The following is a 27,328-nucleotide window of genomic DNA, read 5'->3' as shown; positions in this document are numbered from 1 at the left end:
ATGTGGCTTCTGGGATTTTTTCTGTAAGGCTATTAAGACTATATGAATGGTAACAGCTCTATCAAACTGAAACATGGCACCTCACCTAGATTTGAGTTAAAGGGGGGAATTAGGCAAGGTTGTCCTATCTCACCATATCTGTTTATATTAATCACCCAACTTCTTACAAATTCTTTAAATAATAGTCCTGTACAAGGTATTTCCATAGCTGGTAAAGACATTATTATAAGCCAGCTGGCTGACGATACTACACTTTTTCTGAAAGACGCTAGTCAGATTCCCATATCGATCAATGTGATAGAATCCTTTTCCAAAGCATCTGGTCTATGTCTTAACATTAATACATGTGAACTCATGGCTGTCAAAGATTGTGTGACACCCTCATATTATGGTATTCCAGTGAAAGAAGTACTTACTACATTTTAACCCTCTTATTAAACAAACCCAGAAGAAGCTAAATCAATGGCTACAGAGGGACTTATCTTTAAAAGGAGGAGTCCTAATAACCAAGGCCGAGGGTATCTCTAGGCTAACATCTGCCCCTCTATCTTTATATCTTGATGGTAAAATAAGCAAAGAGATAGACCAGATGCTTTTCACCTTTCTGTGGAGAAACCGTACCCATTACATTAGGAAAACTGTTGTAATGAACACTTATGGGTATGGTGGGCTGAATTTTCTGGACTTTACTACCTTAAATAATACTTTTAAGATCAATTGGATAAAACAATTCCTAAGCAGACCCACTTCTATGTGGAATTTTATTCCTCATCATGTCTTCTCTACTTTTGGTGGCCTTGACTTCATGTTGGTTTGCAATTATAATATTGACAAAGTTCCAGTGAAACTCTCTGCTTTTCATCGGCAGGTTTCCTTGTCATTGTCCTTAATTTATAAGCATCATTTTTCTCCACACAGATATTATATATGGAATAATCGGGACAAATAAAAATACTTCTTTGTTTTTAGAATATTGGTTCCGAAATAATATCTTATTGGTGAGCCAAATTGTAAATGCAGAGGGTCTTTTACTTAATTATGAGGAATTCTTATCACTTTACAAGATCCCTGTAACACCTAAAGATTTTGCAATTGTTTTAGATGCCATTCCCTCAGGTATTGCTTTGTTATTCAGGAACGTCTCAAGACCCTCAGAACATACCTAGGATTAACCCTGTTGACTCATCAGTAGGAAAGATTGGTTTTTATTTTGGTCCATTCAACAACAATAGAGCTATATACCTTATGTCATGACTTATTGGAACGGTTTTATTGATAATATCTGTTGGAAAAAGTTTGGATGTTGCCACACATACACTACCAGTCAAAAGTTTGGCCACACCTACTCATAAAAGGGTTTTTCTTTATTTGTACAATTTTTTACATTGTAGAATAATAGTGAAGAGATCAAAACTATGAAATAACACATCATATAGTAACCAACATTTTTTTAAACAAAATATATTTTATATTTGAGATTCTTCAAGTAGCCCCCCTTTGCCTTGATGACAGCTTTGCACTCTCTTGGCATTCTCCCAACCAGCTTCATGAGGTAATCACCTGGAATGCATTTCAATTAACAGGTGTGCCTTCTTAAAAGTTCATTTGTGGATTTTTTTCCTTCTTCATGCGTTTGAGCCAATCAGTTGTGTTGTGACAAGGTAGGGGGGTATACAGAAGATAGCCCTATTTGGTAAAAGACCAAGTCCATATTATGGCAAGAACAGCTCAAATAAGCAAAGAGAAACGACAGTCCATCATTACTGAAGGTCAGTCAATACGGAACATTTCAAGAACTTTGAAAGTTTCAAGTGCAGTCGCAAAAACCATCAAGCGCTATGATGAAACTGGCTCTCATGAGGACCGCCACAGGAATGGAAGATCCAGAGTTACCTCTGCTGCAGAGGATTAGTTCATTTGAGTTACCAACCTCAGAAAATGCAGCACAAATAAATGCTTCACAGAGTTCAAGTCACAGACACATCTCAATATCAACTGTTCAGAGGGGACTGTGTGAATCAGGCCTTCATGGTCGATTTGCTACAAAGAAACCACTACTAAAGGACACCAATAATAAGAAGAGACCTGCTTAGGCCAGGAAACAGGAGCATTTTTGGTTCAATCCGCCGTGTCTTTGTGAGACGCGGTGTGGGTGAACGGATGATCTCCGCATGTGTAGTTCCCACCATAAAGCATGGAGGAGGAGGTGTTATGGTGTGGGGGTGCTTTGCTGGTGACACTGTCTGTGATTTATTTAGAATTCAAGGCACACTTAACCAGCATGGCTACCACAGCATTCTGCAGCGATACTCCATCCCATCTGGTTTGGGCTTAGTGGGACTATCATTTGTTTTTCAACAGGACAATGACCCAACCCACCTCCAGGCTGTGTAAGGGCTATTTCACCAAGAAGGAGAGTGATGGACTGCTGCATCAGATGACCTGGCCTCCACAATCCCCCGACCTCAACCCAATTGAGATGGTTTGGGATGAGTCAGACGGCAGACTGAAGGAAAAGCAGCCAACAAGTGCTCAGCATATGTCGGAACTCCTCAAGACCGTTGGAAAAGCATTCCAGGTGCTGGTTGAGAGAATGCCAAGATTGAGCAAAGCTGTCATCAAGGCAAAGGGTGGCTATTTGAAGAATCTCAAATATAAAATATATTTTGATTTGTTTAAGACGTTTTTGGTTACTACATGATTCCATATGTGTTATTTCATACAATTGAAGTCAGAAGTTTACATACACTTAGGTTGGAGTCAGTAAAACTTGTTTTTCAACCACTCCACAAATTTCTTGTTAACAAACTATAGTTTTGGCAAGTCGGTTAGGACATCTACTTTGTGCATGACACAAGTAATTTTTCCAACAATTGTTTACAGACAGATTATTCCACTTATAATTCACTGTATCACAATTCCAGTGGGTCAGAAGTTTACATACACTAAGTTGACTGTGCCTTTAAACAGCTTGGAACATTCCAGAAAACAATGTAATGGCTTTATAAGCTTCTGATAGGCTAATTGACATCATTTGAGTCAATTGGAGGTGTACCTGTGGATGTATTTCAAGGCCTACCTTCAAACTCAGTGCCTCGTTGCTTGACATCATGGGAAAATCAAAAGAAATCAGCCAAGACCTCAGAAAATAAATGGTAGACCTCGATAAGTCTGGTTCATCCTTGGGAGCAATTTCCAAATGCCTGAAGGTACCACGTTCATCTGTACAAACAATAGTACGCAAGTATAAACACCATGGGACCACGCAGCCGTCATACCGCTCAGGAAGGAGACGCGTTCTGTCTCCTAGAGATTAACGTACTTTGGTGCGAAAAGTGCAAATCAATCCCAGAATAACAGCAAAGGACCTTGTGAGGATGCTGAAGGAAACAGATACAAAAGTACCTATATCCACAGTAAAACGAGTTCTATATTGACATAACCTGAAAGGCCGCTTAGCAAGGAAGAAGCCACTGCTCCAAAACCACCATAAAAAAGCCAGACTACGGTTGCAACTGCACATGGGGACAAATATCGTACTTTTTGGAGAAATGTCCTCTGGTCTGATGAAACAAAAATATAATTATTTGGCCATAATGGCCATCGTTATGTTTGGAGGAAAAAGGGGAAAGCTTGCAAGCCGAAGAACACCATCCCAACCGTGAAGCACGGGGGTGGCAGCATCATGCTGTGGGGTTGCTTTGCTGCAGGAGGGACTGGTGCACTTCACAAAATAGATGGCATCATGAGGAAGGAAAATTATGTGGATATATTGAAGCAACATCTCAAGACATCAGTCAGGAAGCAAAAACCAAACACTGCATTCCACAGTAAGAACATCATACCAAAGGTCAAGCATGGTGGTGGTGGTGTGATGGTTTGGGGATGCTTTGCTGCCTCAGGACCTGGACGACTTGCCTTTTTAGAAGGAACCATGAATTCTGCTCTGTATCAGAGAATTCTACAGGAGAATGTCAGACCATCCGTCTTTGAGCTGAAGCTGAAGCGCAGCTGGGTCATGCAGCAAGACAATGATCCAAAACACACAATCACGTCTACATGAAAATTGCTAAAAAGCAACAAATTGGAAGTTTTGGAATGGCCTAGTCAAAGTCGAGAACTTAATCCCAATTGAGATGTTGTGGCAGGACTTGAAACAAGCATTTCATGCTTGAAAACCCCCACGTCACTGAGTTAAAGCAGTTCTGCATGGAAGAGTGGGCCAAAATTCCTCCACAGCGACGTGAGAGACTGATCAACAACTACAGGAAGCATTTGGTTGGAGTCATTTCAGCTAAAGGTGGCACAACCAGTTATTGAGTATAAAGGGGCAATTACTTTTTCACACAGGGGAATTGGGTGTTGCATAACTTTGTTTATTAAATAAATGAAATAAATATGTAATTGTTGTGTTATTTGTTCACTTATGTTCCCTTTATCTAATATTAGGTTTTGGTTGAAGATCTGATAACATTCAGTATCACAAATATGCAAAAGTAGAGGAAATTAGAAAGGGGGCAAATACTTTTTCATAGCACTGTATGTTTCAGTAAGATTGGATTTTTGGCATTTATAGCAATGGTTATCAACTGTACTAGAGGGATGGAACGTAAGTCGCAGAAAATAGAGGTTGTGGTGGCAGCTGCAGAAAGGTATTTGGGTGTGCGAGACTTGACATCAGAAGAGTTACAGGGTGTGTTAAGTGGTGGTGCCCCATCCTTTCAGGCTGTTGGCCTGAAGAAGGAATAAATAGATTTAAATAGTGGAGTATGGTAGTTATTATTTTTTTTGTGAGTGTAGTGTTAGATGGTAGGGTATTTTTATTTATTTTTTAAAGCAAAGTATAAGAGTTATACTCCAGTCTAGTAGGTGGGGTAATGCAGCATGTATTGGATGCCAACCGCCGTTAAACCTCATCAAAGAATAAGAAGAAACGCTGGCCCTTTGCGACAGACTCCACCACTTTACAGCAACAGTCCCTACCAACAACCAGCATGGCTACTGCGTCTGGGAGCGCTTGTCCAGAAGGAGAAAGGAGTGATTGCGACGATGGAGGAGGCGACAATAGCGACCCAGCACAAGAGACTACTTCGGGAAATGCTTTGCAGAAGAAACCCGTTTGTCTCATAGTGCTTGGCATGGCAGGGTCTGGAAAAACAACTTTTGTGCAGGTAAGCCAAAACTAGCTAACTAACGGTTATCACTACAGTAGCTAGGTAAGTTAGCTAGCTAGCTAACGTTACCAGTACTGTGTATGAGACAAAGCAAGCTCAACCAAACTAAGCACAATTGTATTCTGGAATTCAGCAGTTTTTTCTTTACTTTTTAGTCAAGCAGTTTGGAATCTGTATATATTAGCTAAGTCACGGCCATCTGGGTTCTAACTTAGCTAGCTACCTATGCTAACGTTACCTAGCTAGATCTGACGACGTTGTTGTTTCTTCTCAGCGACTCAATGCTCATCTTCACACCAAGAAGTCTCCTCCATATGTCATCAACCTAGACCCTGCTGTGCACGAAGTCCCTTTCCCAGCCAACATTGGTAAGAAATCATCCAGACCACCATGCATAACGTTAATGTGTCTGGATCATGTTGATACTGTAATAATTCTAGCTAATCGTTCATTTGTTCAATGTTCAGAAAATTATTTTTCCTTGATGTTCTATTGATATAATCTAAGAATTGTAATTATGTTGATATCCCACGACATTATTTTATTAGCTAGCTAGCTACCATGGTAATAAGTAACAGAACGCTGCTTATTGTCCCCTTGTAGATATCCGTGACACAGTGAATTACAAAGAAGTGATGAAGCAATATGGCCTAGGTCCCAATGGAGGAATCGTCACCTCTTTGAATCTCTTTGCTACGAGGTTTGATCAGGTAGGCCCAACTCTTTTTCTGTTGTAACAGGACGTGTATTTGTTTGACACCTCAACTGTCCAATAGTTGTCACCATTATTATTACTCGCACAATTTGGGCATTATGAATCAAAATCTCCCGTTTTGCCTCCTCAGGTCATGAAATTCATTGAGAAGAAACAGTACAATCACCAGTAAGTATATTTTATTCTCAGAAAGTTAGTAGATGTTCTCCTGGTAAGCATAGAAGAAGCATAGTTAGGTACAGCATTGTACTGTTGTTTTGCCATCCCCTCTTCTGGTGTGTACCTACCTGTTTTGTTTTGTTTTAGTCGTTTAGCAGACGCTCTTATCCAGAGCGACTTACAGGAGCAATTAGGGTTAAGTGCCTTGCTCAAGGGCACATCGACAGATTTTTCACCTAGTCGGCTTGGGGATTAGAACCAGCGACCTTTCGGTTACTGGCACTACGCTCGTAACCACTAAGCTACCTGCCGCCCTAACCTTTGACCTATGTCTACAGATATGTGTTGATTGACACTCCTGGACAGATAGAAGTGTTCACCTGGTCAGCGTCCGGAACCATCATCACTGAAACACTGGTGTGTAGTAGTAATGTGTTACAACATGTAGGCCAAATTATATGACTAGATACAACCAAATTGTTATCGGTGTTGTGATCAGTTTGGTGTCTGTGTGAATGGGTTTCCAGGCCTCTTCCTTCCCCTGTGTGGTGGTCTACGTGATGGACACGTCTCGCAGCGTCAACCCAGTCACCTTCATGTCCAACATGCTCTACGCCTGCAGGTCTGACACAGGGGAGCATTAAATACTTTCCCATGGTCAAATAAAACCACAGATTGGTTCGAACAAATTGAATATTTTACATATAGGCAATAAAGATCTAGTGCAGTGTGGTGATTTGCTTGTTCACTCTGTGACTGTGCTTTCCGCCCCCTAGCATCCTGTACAAAACCAAGCTGCCCTTCATTGTCATCATGAATAAGGTATGAAATGATTGGAACACTTTAATTAAACCACTCTAACTTGGTAACAGTGAATTACTGAATGAGGGGGGAAAAGCAATAGATCTGCACTCAAGTGTTGATATGATCAAAGGAAATATGTGTTTTTCATTTAGATAATAATACAGAGATAACAAACCACAGATTTCAGTACATTGCTGTACATGTCTGTGGTTTCAGACAGACATAATCGACCACAGCTTTGCGGTGGAGTGGATGCAGGACTTTGAGGTGTTCCAGGACGCTCTGAACCAGGAGACGTCCTACGTCAGCAACCTGACGCGCTCCATGAGCCTGGTGCTGGACGAGTTCTACACCAACTTACGGGTTTGTGTGTGTTTCAATACCGTATGCTACTTCAGTGCACAATACTGAGAACTGTATGTAGTGTTATTTGTGTGTGAGCTTTCTGTGATCTGTGTGTGTACGTGAGACAACGTTCCATGAGCTTTGTGTTTGACTTTTACATCAACCTATGGGGAAGTGTTTCTGTGCATATACAGGGGGTCCCCTGTAGCTCAGTTGGTAGAGCATGGCGCTTGCAACGCCAGGGTTGTGGGTTCGTTTCCCACGGGGGGCCAGTATGAAAAATGTATGCACTCACTAACTGTAATCTGGATAAGAGCGTCTGCTAAATGACAAAATAAAAAAATTCAGAGAGGGTTTATCGAGTGTTCCCTCTCTGATTGGTCACGTCTGTGTTTCATTTGCAGGTTGTGGGTGTGTCTGCAGTCACAGGCAGCGGATTGGAAGAGTTCTTTGTTCAGGTGGCAGAGGCCGCAAAGGAGTACGAGACGTGAGTGAGGGGGCTGCTCTGCAAACACACAAACACCATTGTCTGTAATATTTGTGTGTAAAATGAATTGTTTTGTGTTATTCAGGGATTATCGTCCTGAATATGAAAGACTTCATAAAGAACTGGTGAGTGTTTCAATACCAATGCTACGTCTGTGCACTATACTGAGAACAACAACTGTATGTTTGCCTGTGCGTGGGACATCTGTCGGTCTTTCTCTGACGGTCCTGGTATGCCCTCCAGGCCGATGCTCAGAGCAGGAAGCAGCAGGAACAGATGGAGCATTTACGGAAGGACATGGGGGCTGTTGCCATGGAGATGACCTCACGGACAGGTGTGTGTCCATTGTCTGTGTGCCTGTGTGCCATTACGTGCTTGATTGTGTGTGTGTATGTGAGTCTAAGAGATCGCCATATTGTGTATAATATGCTTGGATCGGGTACATGAGACAGGTGTTCTGTGAAATAAATAATACAATTATGTCACTTCCTGTCCTCCAGAGGAAGCTGATGTGGCTGGCCGAAGTGATCTCATCTTCAACCGCGGTAACCCTGATGAGGAGGAGGAAGAGGGGGAGGACAGTGACACGGATGACATCGATCACAACGGTGAGGAGAGTTTTAAAAAAATAATTAAGAGTTTGAGTGGCCTCAAGGTCCTATCATTGCCTTAACCCATAATATCAAATCACCTTGCATTCCTAACAACAAGCTTAATCATGATTTGTCAATGATTCTTATGTGGAAAGTGAAGATATGTTACAAAAATATGATAACACGCACAAAAATACAGGCAATATAAGTTCCCCTGTTGACACAACCTATCATCCCTTTCAGTGACTGAGGAGAGCAAGGAGGGCACGGCCTTCGGGAACTTCCTGAAGGAGAGGAAAGAAGTGATGCAGGTACGAAATAGGAAGTCTCAATGATGACCGGAGGATCCTGACCCCCCCCCCCCAGGAAGAGCGAGCGAAGGACGCATGAAGCAAATGGGAAGGGCTGTATCTCATTAGTCCAATGTGGTTCCCTCTAGGGATGTGACATGTGTAAAAATATAAATAAACTATAACAAAAATCGTATTAATTACATGTGAATTCACAATGCAGATATGGTCCTGCGGATGAACGCTAGGGGGCAATGTAGTTCCATCTATCGCGGTCATGGCAACCAGACGGTGCTCACCTATAGGGATGGAACAATTCAACGATACGCATCGGTCCCCGATTCAAATGGAGTTCATCGATCCGCGGGAGTCCAAACCGATCCAAATGAAATGTATCGGTAAGAAAAACGTTTTCAAACGAATCTCCAGTTCACTAACGTCTTTTACTCAGATTTTTTCTGCCTTATTTCGAAAACACTTCATCTGTTGTGACTGAATTGGTGCGTCCTCTTCAGCCTATCAAATTTTATGCCTGTAACTGCATATGACATGGGTGAGGGGACAAAATTGCAAATGAATGTGTTGATGCAACAATTATTAGTGCATCGAATCAAATTCGTTCTGCTAATCAAATCGCACCGAATTGTTTGATACTAAAAGTATTCTTCCTGTATTGTATCGTAGCCCATGTATCTAGATGCGTATCGAATCGTGCTTGTAAGGAGAGATGTACATCCCTAATCACCTTACTGTTGTCCCACCCTGTCTCACTCTGCCATTTTTCCAACTGTTAATGACAGTGATGTGCGGAGCGCTTTATATCTATGGCTAATCATTTGAAAGATGCCTATCCTACTAACGTTACAGCATTGTTGTGTTAGGTATTTGTTTAATTTTAATTATTCCTTTTATGATGATGATCGGTGACCTGTTAGTGCAGTTATCACAACTACTACTATGATTTAAAGTTTGTGGGCAAAAAAACTTTTTCCCAGTTAATGATCCCAATTTTGTTTAAATGTTCACACCCCTAGTTCCCTCTCCTTCATCTGCACTGATCTACTGTAGCCACTCAGGTAAGGTGTGAGACAGTATAGTCCTACCAGCTCACTCCAGTCAGCAACAATGATAGAGAGGATGGAAGTTTGCCACTTTAGATTATGAAGATGCACCTAGGTGTGTTGGCTACTGGGACTTCTATCCCTACCTGCTATCCCTAGACTCATTTTGCTTATAAGGGAGGGTTATTGAGATAATGACTGATGGAATAACGTGCTTGTATCCTATATTCTTTTCCCCTTTTAAGTTGTTTTATTGCATATTGTTTGTAAGTTCATTCTATGAAGCTTTTTCTTCAGTGGAAGAACACACATCTCTGTATGTCATTCCTACCTGGGGAATGCTTTTCATCAGTCACAAGAGTTCTGGAAGTGTATATTTTTATATCACAATGTAACAAATAGTTTTGTTTTCTATTTTAGTGCAAATATGCTCATGTTTGTGAAAGTCCTGTTTGGATCCTCTAAAAGCTACATACATTTGTTATGAATGTGTTCAGCCTAGTCGTGTGTGGCTGCATGAGATGCACACTGCCATATGTGAATGAAACTATGGGGTGGATAGCCGGAATATTCTGGATTCTACGCCTACTCTCCATCTGGCCTAAGAATCAAACTGGCTATCCCACATACACAAATACAGCAACATGGTATACTGTGAAGACTGAAAATACAGTTTTCTTTTACCTTTCTACAGATGGGTATGGCATCATTCGCCTACAGAATGACAGTATATGAGCTTACAGATGAAATCACATTTGTTAAAGGGGAAATTCACCCATTTTTACGTGGCCTTATTTTCACTCTTTCAGTGCCTGAAGTTGATATCCCAAATGTTTTTTTTTTGTGTATTTTGTCGTCACTTGCCATAGACTACAATGCATTATGATAATGTCTAGGCATGTCATATAAAACGCTGAAACACTCCAAACCATATGTTATTACATCAGAATGTCATTGTGGATAATGTTTTTATTTATTTATGTTCCACTCTCCCATAAATCCATATTTGCATATTTTTGTTGTTTTAAACTACATCATTCAAACACGGATTTATGGCACAGCGATAAAAATAAATAAATGCTGAGACAATATCCAGAATGAGATTCTGATTTAATATGAATTGTTTTGGAGCATTTTATAACATGCTTTAGACACATTTTCATAATGCATTGTAGTCAATGCCAAGCGATGACTCCGCAAAATGTGACAACCAATTTTCTCTTCACAAAACAAAATATCCAAAAATAGTTTGGGGGATCAACTACAAGCACAGAAAGAGTGAAAATAAGGCCACATGTAAAAATGGGGGAACTTCCCCTTCAATGCTTTGCATCGGTGAGTCCTCTGGTCCCATATCACTAACCCTACATTCGTCCCTAACCTTTCAATGTTTTCAGATCTGTACGGTAGATGCAGTTTTCATCTGCTCTGATAGCTGCTGCTGTGGCTGCTTATTGTAGGTTCCTGCTATATGTGTAATGCTATATGTGTAATGCAAATGCATGAGTCATGCCTGCTGAGTCATGGTTGCAGCAGCACAGCAAGCCCAACAGATACAGGGGTGTATTTTATCACAGATCTCAGTCTTAATGGTAAAGTGTCCCTCCATTTGTTCAAGATGAGTGAGTCTTACCACACAGATTCACATAAGCACAAACCGTGAAGAGATGTCACGGCAACACAAACAATGGCAGCAGCCAGACGCCTCCTGTGTTGCTGTGTTCTTCCAGTGATGGTGACTCACTTCCGCGATGGCATTTACAAGAACATTCACACACCCTCTGCTCCCCTCCTCTCAGCCCGTGGGCAACAAATGTCGCCAGACACACAGAGAACAAAAAATAGGATCTAGAGAGCGGGAGAGGAATTCACAGCTCAATGGGAAAGTGTCAAAACGCCTACTAGTAATTACATGTCTACAAGAAAAAGCAGAATAATGTGTCAAAATTGAACACAAGTATGAGGAGGATGTTATAACTACAGTTGAGAACTATTTTTGGGGAGTAGTGAATAAAGTCAAATGTCATACACTTTTGTCTGTGCAAATCATGGCTGACATCGTTTTCATGCAATATCATATTTCAGTAGACATACAGTGGGGGAAAAAAGTATTTAGTCAGCCACCAATTGTGCAAGTTCTCCCACTTAAAAAGATGAGAGAGGCCTGTAATTTTCATCATAGGTACACGTCAACTATGACAGACAAATTGAGAGAGAAAAAAATCCAGAAAATCACATTGTAGGATTTTTAATGAATTTATTTGCAAATTATGGTGGAAAATAAGTATTTGGTCACCTACAAACAAGCAAGATTTCTGGCTCTCACAGACCTGTAACTTCTTCTTTAAGAGGCTCCTCTGTCCTCCACTCGTTACCTGTATTAATGGCACCTGTTTGAACTTGTTATCAGTATAAAAGACACCTGTCCACAACCTCAAACAGTCACACTCCAAATTCCACTATGGCCAAGACCAAAGAGCTGTCAAGGACACCAGAAACAAAATTTTAGACCTGCACCAGGCTGGGAAGACTGAATCTGCAATAGGTAAGCAGCTTGGTTTGAAGAAATCAACTGTGGGAGCAATTATTAGGAAATGGAAGACATACAAGACCACTGATAATCTCCCTCGATCTGCGGCTCCACGCAAGATCTCTCCCCGTGGGGTCAAAATGATCACAAGAACGGTGAGCAAAAATCCCAGAACCACACGGGGGGACCTAGTGAATGACCTGCAGAGAGCTGGGACCAAAGTAACAAAGCCTACCATCAGTAACACACTACGCCGCCAGGGACTCAAATCCTGCAGTGACAGACGTGTCCCCCTGCTTAAGCCAGTACATGTCCAGGCCCGTCTGAAGTTTGCTAGAGTGCATTTGGATGATCCAGAAGAGGATTGGGAGAAGGTCATATGGTCAGATGAAACCAAAATAGAACTTTTTGGTAAAAACTCAACTCGTCGTGTTTGGAGGACAAAGAATGCTGAGTTGCATCCAAAGAACACCATACCTACTTTGAATCATGGGGGTGGAAACATCATGCTTTGGGGCTGTTTTTCTGCAAAGGGACCAGGACGACTCATCCGTGTAAAGAAAGAATGAATGGGGTCATGTATCGTGAGATTTTGAGTGAAAACCTCCTTCCATCAGCAAGGGCATTGAAGATGAAACGTGGCTGGGTCTTTCAGCATGACAATGATCCCAAACACACCGCCCGGGCAACGAAGGAGTGGCTTCGTAAGAAGCATTTCAAGGTCCTGGAGTGGCCTAGCCAGTCTCCAGATCTCAACCCCATAGAAAATCTTTGGAGGGAGTTGAAAGTCCGTGTTGCTCAGCGACAGCCCCCAAAACATCACTGCTCTAGAGGAGATCTGCATGGAGGAATGGGCCAAAATACCAGCAACAGTGTGTGAAAACCTTGTGAAGACTTACAGAAAACGTTTGACCTGTGTCATTGCCAACAAAGGGTATATAACAAAGTATTGAGAAACTTTTGTTAATGACCAAATACTTATTTTCCACCATAATTTGCAAATAAATTCATTAAAAATCCTACAATGTGATTTTCTGGATTTATTTTCCTCAATTTGTCTGTCATAGTTGCCGTGTACCTATGATGAAAATTACAGGCCTCTCTCATCTTTTTAAGTGGGAGAACTTGCACAATTGGTGGCTGACTAAATACTTTTTTCCCCCACTGTACTTATCCAGAGCAACCAGGGTTAAGTGCCAGATTTTTCACCTAGTCTGCTTGGGGATTCAAACCAGCGACCTTTCGGTTACTGGCCCAACGCTCTTAACCACTAGGCTACCTGCTGCCTATCATTAGCTGTGTCTTGATACACCATTTGAAGTTACCTTCACATTTAATTTGTCACATAACAAAGACCTAACCTTGATAAAGCTTTATTTTCATTGAAGAGGATCTGTGGTGTCCAAGTCCAATGACGACATGCAGTCTTCAAGATGACATCATTATATGCGCCTGCAGTCATATTAGAAAATATTAAATAAGAAACTGATTTCATCTGATTTATCGTTAGGGTAACTTTGGTCCAGCAGTCGCACTTAGCAGGATGACTCATACCGCTATTACAATATTGAGTCTTGTTCTTATGACGTCATCCTCTGGGTTTGATGTGAGGAGGGTAAGTGGATTCAGGATGTGTGTTGCCCCTCTGGAATAAAGCATGATGTCATTCTTACTGTATCTGATGGACATAAAATAAATGCTAGGGATTACTTGCAATGGCATACATTCTGCTTGGTCCCATTGTGTTCCATTCTCTTCAACTCCTTCCTGCCCTAAGGTCTTTCAAATGGTAATTTCATTGATTGATTGAAACCCTGAATTCTAATATCACTGCAGGCTGTATAATGATCGAGAGAGAGGAATGACAGGAATAATGACAGAGTCTAATGAATAATGGATGGTGCTGTTTGGTATGGGTGAGTGGCCAACTGCACGGGACTGACGCAGTGAGCTCATCCCGCTGCACAGAGGCTCACTGCAGACCTACAAGCCCCCCACCCCAACTCCCCAAACAGCACCTATAGATTTGCTGCAGACCTGCAAGCCCCCACCCGCACACACACACAATTTAACATTTTTATTGTTAAGTCTATCACAAGATAGTCCCACCATACTAAGGTAAATTAATATCTTTACCGTAAACCCATGTCACTATGTGCCAACCCCTAACAAACACATTGTAGCACTGCAAACCTGTGTCCCACCTCACAACACTTATAGATGTACTGTAAAACCATGTGCACCCCCACCCCACCCCACCTCGTGCAAACATGACTGTTGTTGCATCGTCTGTTATTTAGGATTATTACATTTTAGTGACGTAACGCCTTGCTTTCCTCTTGACATTGTCCTCTTATTGTTTGTTGTGTCTAGTTATGTGATCTGTGCGGACGATGGGACAGATGCATGTACTGCATCTGCAGAGAGAGGAAAGAGAGCTCCCGTGATTGGCTGGAAATGACATCATTGAAGGGTTACTGGTGATGAGGCTTTCCTTGCAAGCACATCATCGTCCACCCTCCTCTCCTCGTCTCCTCCTCCCACCCCCCTCTCCATCCTCTCTTAGGAATGTTTATGTCATTGTTTTACACTGACTCAAGGTGTATGGGGTTGCTCTGCGGCTTTTGCAGGGGTAAGATTGCACAGTCCAATGCAGTGTTATAATGGAGAAGTGTTATACAAGCAACGTCCTCCCGCTTCTCTTCTCTCCCTCAATCTCTTTCATGCCTCCAATGCTGTGGCTCTGTTCCTCCACTCATAACCTCTACCACTCCCTTCCACCCTCTCTTTTTCCTGCCTTCTCTCTTTCCTTCTCTTCTTTCTTTCTGCATCCTTTGAAATGTACTGTACCTTTCTCCTCTGCTCATAGCCCACACAGGCACATTTCTCTCATCAGCACCCACTCTCACCCACCTTCTCCTCTCTCTCTCTCTCTCTCTCTCTCTCTCTCTCTCTCTCTCTCTCTCTCTCTCTCTCTCTCTCTCTCTCTCTCTCTCTCTCTCTCTCTCTCTCTCTCTCTCTCACTCTCTCTCTCTATGCACACGACTCTCCTGCTGGCATGCAGCTGCATGACATCATTTGGGCTGGTGCGATCCCTCCCCCCTTCCCCCTCTGTGTCTAATAACAATGCACCTTGAGATAATAAAACCACCTCTCTCTACTGCATGCTGTAGTGTTAATGTGTTTGTTTTATTTGCCTCCCTGAGCCGCTGCACCCCACAGTCCCTGCACTCCTCCCCCTGCCTTGCAACACTAATGTATTATGACATAATTCGAATGCACCTGACTTCTCGCCTTGAGGACACGATCATCAATATGAATGTTTGTGAGTCTTCACACAAAAATGCAGCTTTGTATGTCTAGAACATTTATTTGATGTAAATTGGTGGATGGCTCAGGTTCCTTTCATCATTTTGTATCAAATTCCCCCTCCTTTATCTCCCTGATGTTCTTAGAGCACTCAGTGTTCTGTTCCAGATACCACTTCCACGCATAGCATCATGGGACATGTAGTCTATTAAGGGGATCTAGCTCTGTGGAGTCTCACACTAGCCTAAACACTGTCAGTACAGGGTTGGACAGTTCTGGTCCCACAGTGCTGCAGGGTCTGCAGGTTTTTGATCAAGCCCAGCACTTACTAACACATCTGATAGACAGTTGAGGCAGGTGTGTTGGTGCTGGGGTGGAATAAAACCTGCACACCCTGTATGTTAAATAATTGTTTCCATTATATTACGGAACCAATAAAAGTACTTGAATGCAAGCAAACTATTTATTGATCGCTATTTAAAAATACCATTTACATCTCAACTTCGTTTCAGGTCCAATTATTGAAATACCATTCAAACTGACACTTGAAGGAGAACCAGAAGAACAGATTAACCGTTTTAAAGAGCCATCGACAGGCTGCTTACACAGCAAGCATGCAGGCAGTTGATCCGAACACAGTGTGTGTGCACACGAGCGTGTGGGTGGGTGGGTGGGTGGGTAGTAGCTGATCCACACAGGGCTGCTTGCGAGGTGAGTGAGGTTTAGTCATCCAGAGCTCTGGGACTGAAAATTATGAGACAGATCCCTCGGTTCTGACAGTAATAGATCTGACATTTACTGTTAAAACCTGACGGACTCAAACCAGTCTCAACCAGCTCCTCATTCAACATTATTCACATCGGATTTTGCAAGTAACATTTTGTTCAGAGTGCTATGTATTGCTTAGTAAATGAAAAACTCTATGCAACGCTCATGCAAAATCACTGAAACGTGTCAGTCAGTGACCTCCATCAGACTCCCAAAGCACTACAAATGTAATCTTTGGCCAGTAGCAGTGTGTGGGTAAAATCACTGTGGAAGCAAGCCAGGAAAAAGGCCATATTACAACCTGTGTTGAGATAATTGCGTTGTTTGCTCTATAACCCGTTAGTTGACACGCCACAGTGATATATAATAAGGCAGAGACAACAAAAAGACAACAGTCACACAGTGGCTGAATAAATTCATCAGAAAGAGCGACTTACGGTTAGTGCTCCATTCATGTTTTTTGTCTTCAGTACTTCAGTTCAGTGTCATACAACATGACTAGACATGACTAGACATGACCAGTGCTTTCATATGTTCAATTATCAAAAAATTATGAACTCATGGATCAGGGCCGGACTACCGCATTTGGGGCACCGACCTCCGGGGGTTTTGTTTTGGGGAAATAAGCGAACTTACTACATTTCAACACATTTTGCCATGGTGCAGAGAGACAAATGTTCAGTTTTAAAGCTAATTTTCTGCAATATTACACTTTTTGTCATGGGACAGAGATTAAATGTTTCTGTTTTATAGGTCATCTCATGCTTTTGTTCACATTTCGCCATGAGGCTGAGAGAAAATATTGGAGTTTTAAAGCAAATTTCCTGCTTTTCTACACATTTTGCCATGAGGCAGAGAGAAATGTTGCAGTTTTAAAGCACATTTCCTGCAATTCTAAATGTTTCTATCATATGCTATCTGCCACTCCACCCCACCCCCCGTTCGGTAATCCGGCCCTGTAATGGATTCTGTCTTTTCCCACCTTTAAATGCATTGAACAGCTGTGACAAACATCTGTCCTTCCATATCCTTTGTGCATGGTGACTGTGCTATTATCCACTTAATTACTGTATTGCTATTCTCTTGTTTCTCTCACTATTTATGATGTCTCCATCCTTGCAGCTTGCCTCCACTCAGCAAAGGGTTAAAGAACACAACCCTACCCCCAGCTCATTCCTCCTCCACATTACCCCCGCCCCCTTCCCTCCAACAGCTCTCTAGCCAATCAAGGGCCTTGGATCCTCTGGGCCAATGGGATGGCTGGGAGGTGATGTCATGCAGTAATAGCTGGTTGTGGTGCTGATGCTGTTGAGAGAGCAGCCCAAACAGCAGCAGAACGACAGAGAAAGAGGGAAAGAAAAAAAGAGAGATAAAGAAGAAAAGGAGAGTACCACCAGCATTGGGTGAGTCCACCTAAACTACTGAAACGACAAACCAAAATATGACATGTTGCATCCAGGATATAGTCCAATTATATTAATTTCAAAGATGTTTATTTTGCTAATAATATAAGTGTGTATGTTGTGCATTCTCTAAAGATTGTTCTATTTCATATTTGAAAATACTTTAGTCACAGAAAACAGAGTGTATGAATGGGATGCCTCTCTGCCGCAGATGGACATTCTCTGTGCACCATTGACTATGACATCACCCGAGTTGCACAGGGAGTTTACCTCACCTCAGTTGTTCCTGCTGTAGGAGTGTGTGCATGTGCACAGTGTCTGGCTGCACAGATTATCCACAGATGGAGATAATAGGTTGAAATGTAGTGAAACAACAAGAAACAGTCTGCCCTAGATGATTTTGTAAAGTGGCTTTGGTTCACAGAAATGCAGTTTATGCAATTCATACAGTGTGCGTTGCTTATTATGCATTTATTACAAAATGCTTTACTTGTTGAAGAAATAGTTTAAAGTGAAAAAGCTGATGTTGATGATCAGTACAAGACGACTATGAGATTACTTTGGTTATGCAATGAGGAGATTGTGAGTCTAACATTAGGAGAGAGATCTCAGTGGTAACTATGGGATTCGTTTTTTATTGTGATTGGTGATCATGAAATCTGTAGGATGTGTGTATTCATCTACACTGTGGGTAGAAGTGTGTGCGTGCGTGCGTGCGTGGTGTGTGTGTGTGTACAGGATAGTGTTGGGGCCTTTGGTTCACTCCTACTCCTCCTACTCTCTCCCTGTGTGCTGCCTTCCTGTTCTTTCAACACTGCATGAATACTCACTCAGAAAAATCAAGGAAACTAAATAACAAGCAACAAGACCCTTCATAGAAAAAGGAAGCCAGTGTAAGTCGTAAAAGCATGTTGAATTCAAGTAGGTGAAGGATTGAATATATTGCCAACTCTTTCTACATGTCAGTCAATCCTCACAGTAGGCAGGCTCAACAACAGCAAGGTTCAATATGGAAGAGTAGTCCTACAGCTGGTCATGACTGAAGGGGTTTTGAGTATGTAGGGGGAATGTATTGTGTGGCCTAGTGGCCTAGCTACTGTTGCGAGGTAGCTTTGTGTAAGCGTGTGAGATTAGGGGCCAGTGAGAAAGATGGTGGATGGAGAGAAAGAGAGAGGAGAGAAAAGCAAAGAAAGTAAGAGAGAGAGAAAAAAATAGAGAGAATATTCAGATTCTCTGTGGGTGGATTCTTTTGTTGTTTTTGTGGTGCAGTGATTGCTTGAAGAGCAGGAGCTAACAAAAATGGAAAGATTATTATGATGTTATTATGAAGTATCTATCTTTCTCTCCATCCATCATTCTCTCCTTTTTGCTGTAGACAATAAGGCCTGTATGTTATGTGAGCAAGCTAGGTAGGCCCTGCCTTGTTTTATTATATAACAATACTGTACCATCATGCTCTGATAATGTGTGATCTGTCAATCTGATTATCACGAGGAGAGAGAGAGAGGGCTTGACAATGGTTAGGTCACTTCTGCGGCAGAATACAGATGGTACTCTCACCCAATCACCCTCCTCTCTATCTCTTTCTCACCCCTCCCTCTCTCTTTTCGTGACAAGCGTAAGGGCTCAAGTGCTCTCTATGAGTGGGTTTGAATGAAGGCTTTACAGTAACTCATGATGGGTCCGTTTTATTGTAATGGTAATAGAACTCTGTAGCTGTACAGGGATTTAACACGTGTTTGCAGAACCCAGGGTCTGATGTTAAACCAAATTTTTTTGTCTCCCTTTTAGGACTATCTGATTCACCACAGTGTCTTTAGAAGATAAACAAGAGGCAGAATGACTCTCGCAGGTACAGTGTGTGTGTTTGCATGTGTGTGAGAGGGAGAGAGAGGGAGAGAGGGAGAGGGAGGGATAGATAGATTAATGATGGTCTTCTCTCCCCTGCAGCCTACAGAGACAAGATACGGGAGCTCCCTCTAGTGTCCATCTTCTGTTCCTGCATCCTACCTGAAACCAAAGAAAAGCCCACTAAGAAAGGCAAACAGCTTTACACAATTTTACCACAATCTACCTGCAAGTCCCACAGCACACCATAGAAGCCATTTCATTCAATGAGCCAGAAATCAGCTTACTGTAATTATCGTTTTTTGATGCAGCTACACAAATGGCACCCCTCCCCCTCATTGGTATTCAATTTCCTTTGGGTCCTTCCTTTATACAATCTCACAATTTTCTTAATCTCTGCCCTCTGCAGATGTGGTAGACCTGAATCTGTGCATCATCAGGGATATGGAGGTGATTGAGCTGAACAAGAGGAGGTCCGGCCAGGCCTTCGAGGTCATCCTGAAGCCCCCCTCGTTTGACGGGGGTCCGAACCCCCTCGCCACCACACCCCCACGCAGGGAGCCCTCCCTGGAGGAGATCCAGAGAAAGCTGGACGCCGCCGAGGAGAGGAGAAAGGTGAGGGGTCAGAGGTCAGGGGTCAGGAGGGAAAGAAAGCCAATATTTACTGTTTCTAGATTTGTATGGTGGAGATGGGAATGCTCACAGAATGTTGGTCAGAATTGAATTTTTCCAGTTTGGTGGGGAGATGGAATTCTTAGAGTCAGGTGGGCAGTGTTGAGCAGGACTGCTTTGTATCATTGAAGATGTAGGGACTCTGGTCTCTGTTCATCCACTCACCCCTCCCTCTTCCCTTCTCTATCACACCCTAGTGCCAGGAGGCTGAGTTGCTGAAGCACCTGGCTGAGAAGCGGGAACACGAGCGTGAGGTGGCCCAGAAGGCCCTTGAGGAACACAACAACTTCATTCGGCTGGCCAAGGAGCGCCTGGAGCTGCGCATGGAGAACAACAAGGAGAAACGGGAGGCACACCTGGCTGCCATGCTGGAACGCCTGCAGGAGAAGGTAGAGTTACACTTAGCTGATACCCTAGGCAGGGTTGGGGTCCATTCCATTTCAATTCACTCAATGCAGGAAGACTCTAGCTCCTTTGTTTTTTGTTTGTTTTTCATCTGTCATGGATAATATCATCCATATTCAGTCAGAATAGTTCTAGTTGGTTAAGACTAATCATCCATAGAATATCATTACCTTTGACCATTATTTTCTTGATATGAAATGGACGGGAAGTCTAAAGGGTGGTGTCTGTGTTTCTCTCTTTCAGGACAAGCACGCTGTGGAGGTGAGGAAAAACAGAGAGCACAAGGAGGAGAGCGCGTAGAGAGAGAGAGATGGGGAGAAAGAAAGAGAGAGCGTGGAGCCTCTGTTTTGTTGAGTGAGAATAGGAGAGAAGGGAAAACAAAAGAAAAAGAGACTAGCATGACAGGTTTTTAAAATGGACATGGGATTTGTTTGACAGACGAGAATCCACAATGATGGTGTTGAAGGAGGAGAAGTGCACACAAGGCAGTTTCCTGGAGAGACAGAAAATCAAGTTGTAGTTTTGTAGTGCTCTTGAGTGTAGCAGAGTATAAGAGCACTATGCACAATTTAGTAGATAATTGCACCTTCTGTAGGCTTGGCATTTATAATAGACCATGAACACATAATTATTTGCAAGAGATCTAAACATAGCTTACCTTTTTAAAGTTCTGGTCAATAAAATCACTGACACATATACTTACATTTAAAGCATTCTACATATCATGATTGATGACACTTTTCACCACTTAATGGCATGTCAGCTTATGTAGATAAATAGTCATAGAATGGGCTACTGATGCTACCGGCTTCGCAATTTTTATCTATTTCAAATAGGAAAGCTCCATGATCTTAAGCGTTAATTATCTCCATCTTTATTGTGTAGTAAATGGCTGTTGTGTTTCACTGTGGTGTGTAGTGTAGTGTTGATTGTGCACTGCTAGTTTATTTTGTGTGTTTTCAGACATAGTAGATTTGATTATTTGGAGAATAGACTGTATTACACTTATATGTACTAGTTACAGATGTAAACTCAGCAAAAAAAGAAACGTCCCTTTTTCAGGACCTTGTCTTTCAAAGATAATTTGTAGAAATCCAAATAACTTCACAGATCTTTATTGTAAAGGGTTCAAACACTGTTTCCCATGCTTGTTCAATGAACCATAAACAATGAATGAACATGCACCTGTGGAACGGTCGTTAAGACACTAACAGCTTACAGACGGTAGGCAATTAAGGTCACAGTTATGAAAACTTAGGACACTAAGGAGGCCTTTCTACTGACTCTGAAAAACACCAAAAGAAAGATTCCCAGGGTCCCTGCTCATCTGCGTGAACGTGCCTTAGGCATGCTGCAAGGAGGCATGAGGACTGCAGATGTGGCCAGGGCAATACATTTCAATGTCTGTACTGTGAGACGCCTAAGACAGTGCTACAGGGAGACAGGACGGACAGCTGATCGTCCTCGCAGTGGCAGACTACGTGTAACAACACCTGCACAGGATCGGTACATCCGAGCATCACACCTGTGGGACAGGTACAGGATGGCAACAACAACTGCCCGAGTTACACCAGGAATGCACAATCCCTCCATCAGTGCTCAGACTGTCCGCAATAGGCTGAGAGAAGCTGGACTGAGGGCTTGTAGGCCTGTTGTAAGGCAGGTCCTCACCAGACATCACTGGCAACAACGTCGCCTATGGGTGCAAACCCACCGTCGCTGGACTAGACAGGACTGGCAAAAAGTGCTCTTCACTGATGAGTCGCGGTTTTGTCTCACCAGGGGTGATGGTCGGATTCGCGTTTATCGTAGAAGGAATGAGCGTTACACCGAGGCATGTACTCTGGAGCGGGATCGATTAGGAGGTGGAGGGTCCGTCATGGTCTGGGGCGGTGTGTCACAGCATCATCGGACTGAGCTTGTTGTCATTGCAGGCAATCTCAACGCTGTGCGTTACAGGGAAGACATCCTCCTCCCTCATGTGGTACCCTTCCCGCAGGCTCATCCTGACATGACCCTCCAGCATGACAATACCACCAGCCATACTGCTCGTTCTGTGCGTGATTTCCTGCAAGACAGGAATGCCAGTGTTCTGCCATGGCCAGCGAAGAGCCCGGATCTCAATCCCATTGAGCACGTCTGGGACCTGTTGGAGGGTGAGGGCTAGGGCCATTCCCCCTAGAAATGTCAGGGAACTTGCAGGTGCCTTGGTGGAAGAGTGGGGTAACATCTCACAGCAAGAACTGGCACATCTGGTGCAGTCCATGAGGAGGAGATGCACTGCAGTACTTAATGCAGCTGGTGGCCACACCAGATACTGACTGTTACTTTTGATTTTGACCCCCCCTTTGATCAGGGACACATTATTCCATTCCTGTTAGTCACACGTCTGTGGAACTTGTTCAGTTTATGTCTCAGTTGTTGAATCTTGTTATGTTCATACAAATATTTACACATGTTAAGTTTGCTGAAAATAAACGCAGTTGACAGTGAGAGGACGTTTCTTTTTTTGCTGAGTTTATGTGATGTATCACTCAATATCAATTATAAAAAGTTTAAAGTCATTATAAGAGATCCTTGTTGTTTGTACGTGTGTGTGCGCTTGTGTCTTATCTAACTCCCCTGCTCTCTGAACTCTGTGTTGTAGGTGTCATGACGGCCTGATCACAACACGAGCTGAACTTATTTTTGGAAGCCATTTTGAAGGCCGTCGCCAGCCTGTTCAGACGGTAGCCCTCTGGGTTCAGTTGTTTGGAGTAAAGACTGAGACTATGACATTCTAATGATGACACATGAGAGAGGTGGTCAAGTCAACGACTGAAGCGGATTGGTCAGTGTGCCCTGCTTTAGGAACTGACCAGTACAACAAAACAGATGTTAAAAGATCGAGCTGAAACATATGACAAAGGATGACGTCATTGCTACCTTCCTCAGCGTTCTGCTCAGGATTCTCTCTGTGCTTTGCTGACGTGCCGACAGTGCCAACGGTGGGTCTGTGAGTGTGAGTGTTAGCGTTTCCGTAAGGATGAGTGTGAGCATGAGTGTGTATGCTTCAGTAAAAACACTTTGATATCGCACATTTTGCTTTGAGCTCACACCTGCAGGCAAGGTTTTAACTCAAATGTCATTATGAGTTTGCTTTGTAAACTTGAGTCTGTCGGAGCCAACATCATTGTAAATCTACTGAAGGGAATGATGTGGCTGCTTGTTGCTGTACAGAAATTGTGCTCTATTTTAGATGCCAAAATATAATTAAAGGAGTTCTGTTTTTAATTGATCATGTGAATTTCTTTATTCAATAAATACCAAAATATCATCCAATACATTAAATAACCCAAAAATAAATAGAACCACATAGTGAATAAATACATAATCAATTGTGTGATTTAAAGCTCAATAGAAAATATATCCATATTTGATTATTCAAATCGATCTTTCAATGACATAAAGCTCCATAAAACGAACACACAAATACTTTCAATACATTCTACGCATGTGGGGATCGAACGTACACCTTGGCATTGCCAACACTCACTGCTCAACCAGCTGCATCACCAGGCTGGACCTAAATCACACAGATATCATTACTGTTGGTGCTCAATGCTAGGCCTGACACAGGTGCAGCCCACCGCGATGATCTTTGACTCCAGCCGGTAGTGGTATCTGTCCCCGCTCCCCATCACCTTCCTCAGGACCAGGATCTGGTGGTAGATGGGTTTGGACTCCAGGTTCCTGTCCTCCTTACCCGCGACGTTCAGACAGCCCTCCAGAGAGCACCTGACCTCCGAGATGAAAGGGGGAAAGCGGGACTCATCATAGGTAGTGCTGGAGAGAGAGAGAGAGAGAGAGCGAGAGAGAGAGAGAGAGAGAGAGGACGATATTAGAGATCACAATGTATTCAACAGAGCACAGCTGAGAATTCCTACTTCTTTTTAAGCAAGCTTCCTAAAGGTATGAATGGCATATTTCATATAAGCATATAGCATTTTGCTATTTTATTTTATTCCTTACTCTGTAAGTGACCTTAGGTATTTTGAAAGACGCAAATAAAATGTATTATTATTATTATTATTTTGAAAGGCATATAAAAAAAAATTATACCAAAAAAATGTTTGTCCGTGTGTATTGTGGTATTTCTATTGTGTCTGTGTAAGCTCGTTGCAGGTCCTCACTTGTAAGTCCATGGGGAGATCGAGTGGTTCCAAATGGGTCTGAAGGGACGGGAAGGAATTCTGTAGCTCGGGTCCAGGTGCAGGGGGACAGTTATTGTGTCTGGACCTGTAGGCTCTACAGACTTCTTGTCTACCCGTGGGTTGCTCCGTGTGCGGCTTCCTGACATCCCTGGATGGGCGTGGGGGGCCGCCTCTGCCCCCATCATCATCATCCTCACCCCCATTACACACAGCACCTGAGGAACAGAGGGACTGTTAGTGGCCTGGTATCACCTCTGAAAGAAGGCATATATAGGACCGTTTTGCTAAATTTGTTGCTAAATATGTTTGCTGATTTACACTATGAGCCAAAAAAATTCAACAGCAAAACATAAAACATAATCTTTACTCTACTATGAACCCAATAAGGTAAAATGGATAATCAAAATGACAGAACTGAACTTTAAAACGATTGCTCAGCAGATACAGACACCAGTGGCAAACTCAACTGATATCTTGAAGATACTAAAGTAATCACTTACCATCAAAAAGTGTACGTTTGAAGTAGAACCCATGATTTGTTTGTTAGTCTTGTCGTCCACAGTGGAAGGTCGTTGCTGTGGTGTAGTCTTGGTCTGGTTGTCTGGTTGTCTCACAGTGTTCTGCTGGTCTTTGTCTGCTGCTGTGTTTTGGTTCTGTTCAGGTTGTCTGAGGTAATGCTGTAGGTTTTATACTGTAGTGGCCGTGTGTCTACGCCTGAAGTTTCACTTCCTGTGGTGTTGCGATTGCCTTTCATCCTCTGTTTAATGCTTACTAGCTAACCACACAGCGTGAAAAGTAGTGCACATAGTTACTGCTGTCATATATACTAACTGTAAGTCGCTCTGGATAAGAGTGTCTGCTAAATGACTAAAATATAAATGTAAATATATGAAATCTTTGTAACACTTTACTTGACACCCAGTGTCATAACACGTTATGACACTGTTGTAGCCATGTCATAATATGTCATAACAGCTGACATAACTTGTCATAAGCTGTTATAATATGTTCATAATACTGTCATGACACAGATATTTAGATCTGTTGTGACATATTGTATATTGCGTTATTTTATGTACTGGTTATGACACCTACATAAGAGTGTCAAACCCCACAAAACCTACCACACAAAGCAAAACATTGCATTACACCATAACCTACGTGTCAACAATATGTATATGATACATACAAAAATGATTAATTGACCATATTAAATGATCATTGTAACTGCGCACACATTGATGTCAGACATGCACATATCCCAATGCTCTGTTGCTGATGACTGGGATGAATGCAGGAGCATATTTCAGGAGCAGGACAAGACACCCTCTTTTTGACTGATGACTGACATAAGGACATGTATGTGATGGGCCTATCTGGCTTATATGATTATGATGGTCATAATGCTTCTTGATAGTGTCATAAAGTTTATTTCCTACAAGTTATTTAAAATATGATGAAAAATAACATGACTGGAAATAATTAATTACAACAACAAGAAAGGATTTAAGAAACAAACTTTCAAACAAAAGGAAACTTCTTGGCAGGGACATGTTTTATTTGAATAAATGTGGGTTTTGACACTCTTATGTAGGTGTCATAACCAGACATAAAATAAGGCAATATATGTTACAACAGGTATGAATATATCGGTCATGACAGTGTTATGACCATATTATGACAGGTTATGACAAGTTATGTCAGTTGTTATGACATATTATGACATGGTTAAGACGTGTCATAATGTGTTATGACACTGACTGTCAAGTAAAGTCCTACAGAAATCTTATTGTCATATTTTGGGAATTTCAAGTCCATTGTGGGGTCCATAGTAGGCCAGATAACTTTGTTCCATGACAAAGTCAGTTGCAAAAGACTGTTAATGACACGTATTATCATTATTATCATTAGTGTTATGTAGGGCTCAACAAAGCGTTTGTCAAATAATTTGATACTGACATTAGCCAACCAGCCAGCCATGGGAAGCTGTATGGTTATGGGCCAGATTGTGTCAATAGTTCTGATAGGTATGAAGATGTCCATGTCACAGCAACAGTATGTCAGTTGAAACAGCCATTGTCAAGCCATGTGATTGTCATAGCCATAGGAGTCTACTGACTTTTTTGTTGTTGATTATATTATCTTAGATCAACTCAGTTCATTTGGTCATGTGCTTAAAATTATGTATCACAGTAATAATACAACTATATGTATATAGACACCGTATGCTTCCTCGCTCTTGATGCTCCCACGCTTCAACACTCAGAACCAAATAGAACCAGCAACTGACCTGGATTATCATGCCGATCATTATGTAACCATGGGTTCAGATAGACCACACTGTGAGTTTCCATCCTCACATTTCTTGCCTTGTCATGGTTTTGTTTTTTTCCTCTTGAGATGCACTCATGTATCATGATGAACATGATATCGAGACACTGCGGTTGAATGTAGGAAATGCAAACTTGTAGTATATTTGAAGTTTAAAATGGCTTCTAGTTTGTAATTTCTATTTTAAAAGGTCAGAGTTGATTTGCCCTAACGAAAAATGTATTCACCTCTACAAAACATG

General features: G+C 42.2%; 3 protein-coding genes across 4 annotated transcripts; 2 read left to right on the top strand and 1 right to left on the bottom strand.

Moving 5' to 3' along the window:
* The first annotated feature begins 4,960 nt into the window (after positions 1 to 4,960).
* gpn1 (GPN-loop GTPase 1) lies at positions 4,961 to 11,658 on the top strand. The gene is made up of 13 exons (XM_041847988.2): positions 4,961 to 5,171; positions 5,449 to 5,542; positions 5,778 to 5,884; positions 6,020 to 6,057; positions 6,387 to 6,465; positions 6,576 to 6,670; positions 6,825 to 6,870; positions 7,069 to 7,215; positions 7,602 to 7,684; positions 7,770 to 7,809; positions 7,928 to 8,018; positions 8,185 to 8,292; positions 8,521 to 11,658. The coding sequence occupies exons 1-13, from the start codon at positions 4,995 to 4,997 to the stop codon at positions 8,610 to 8,612; spliced, it is 1,197 nt and encodes a 398-aa protein (XP_041703922.1). The 5' UTR covers positions 4,961 to 4,994; the 3' UTR covers positions 8,613 to 11,658.
* A 4,537-nt stretch (positions 11,659 to 16,195) lies between these two features.
* Positions 16,196 to 23,836, top strand: LOC121539466 (stathmin-4). 2 transcript variants are annotated; one of them, XM_041847986.2, is made up of 7 exons: positions 17,084 to 17,638; positions 19,430 to 19,490; positions 19,589 to 19,678; positions 19,896 to 20,101; positions 20,356 to 20,547; positions 20,807 to 20,824; positions 23,211 to 23,836. In XM_041847986.2, exons 2-7 carry the CDS (start codon positions 19,478 to 19,480, stop codon positions 23,217 to 23,219), a joined length of 528 nt encoding a protein of 175 aa, XP_041703920.1. In that variant the 5' UTR covers positions 17,084 to 17,638; positions 19,430 to 19,477; the 3' UTR covers positions 23,220 to 23,836. The 2 variants fall into 2 exon arrangements, with proteins under 2 accessions (XP_041703919.1, XP_041703920.1); XM_041847985.2 differs by lacking the exon at positions 23,211 to 23,836 and having other exon boundaries at positions 16,196 to 17,638; positions 20,807 to 21,661.
* Positions 23,837 to 23,923: 87 nt separating this feature from the next.
* Positions 23,924 to 25,289, bottom strand: il17a/f1 (interleukin 17a/f1). The gene is made up of 3 exons (XM_041847987.2): positions 25,257 to 25,289; positions 24,736 to 24,971; positions 23,924 to 24,388 (listed from the first exon to the last, which is right to left on the bottom strand). The coding sequence occupies exons 1-3, from the start codon at positions 25,287 to 25,289 to the stop codon at positions 24,148 to 24,150; spliced, it is 510 nt and encodes a 169-aa protein (XP_041703921.1). The 3' UTR covers positions 23,924 to 24,147.
* Positions 25,290 to 27,328: the final 2,039 nt, after the last annotated feature.

The sequence above is a fragment of the Coregonus clupeaformis genome, chromosome 25 (genome assembly GCF_020615455.1).
Source record: "Coregonus clupeaformis isolate EN_2021a chromosome 25, ASM2061545v1, whole genome shotgun sequence".
NCBI classification, from domain to species: Eukaryota; Metazoa; Chordata; class Actinopteri; order Salmoniformes; family Salmonidae; genus Coregonus; species Coregonus clupeaformis.
The sequence above is the reverse complement of the archived record's forward strand: the minus strand, read 5'-3'. Positions and strand labels throughout refer to the sequence as shown.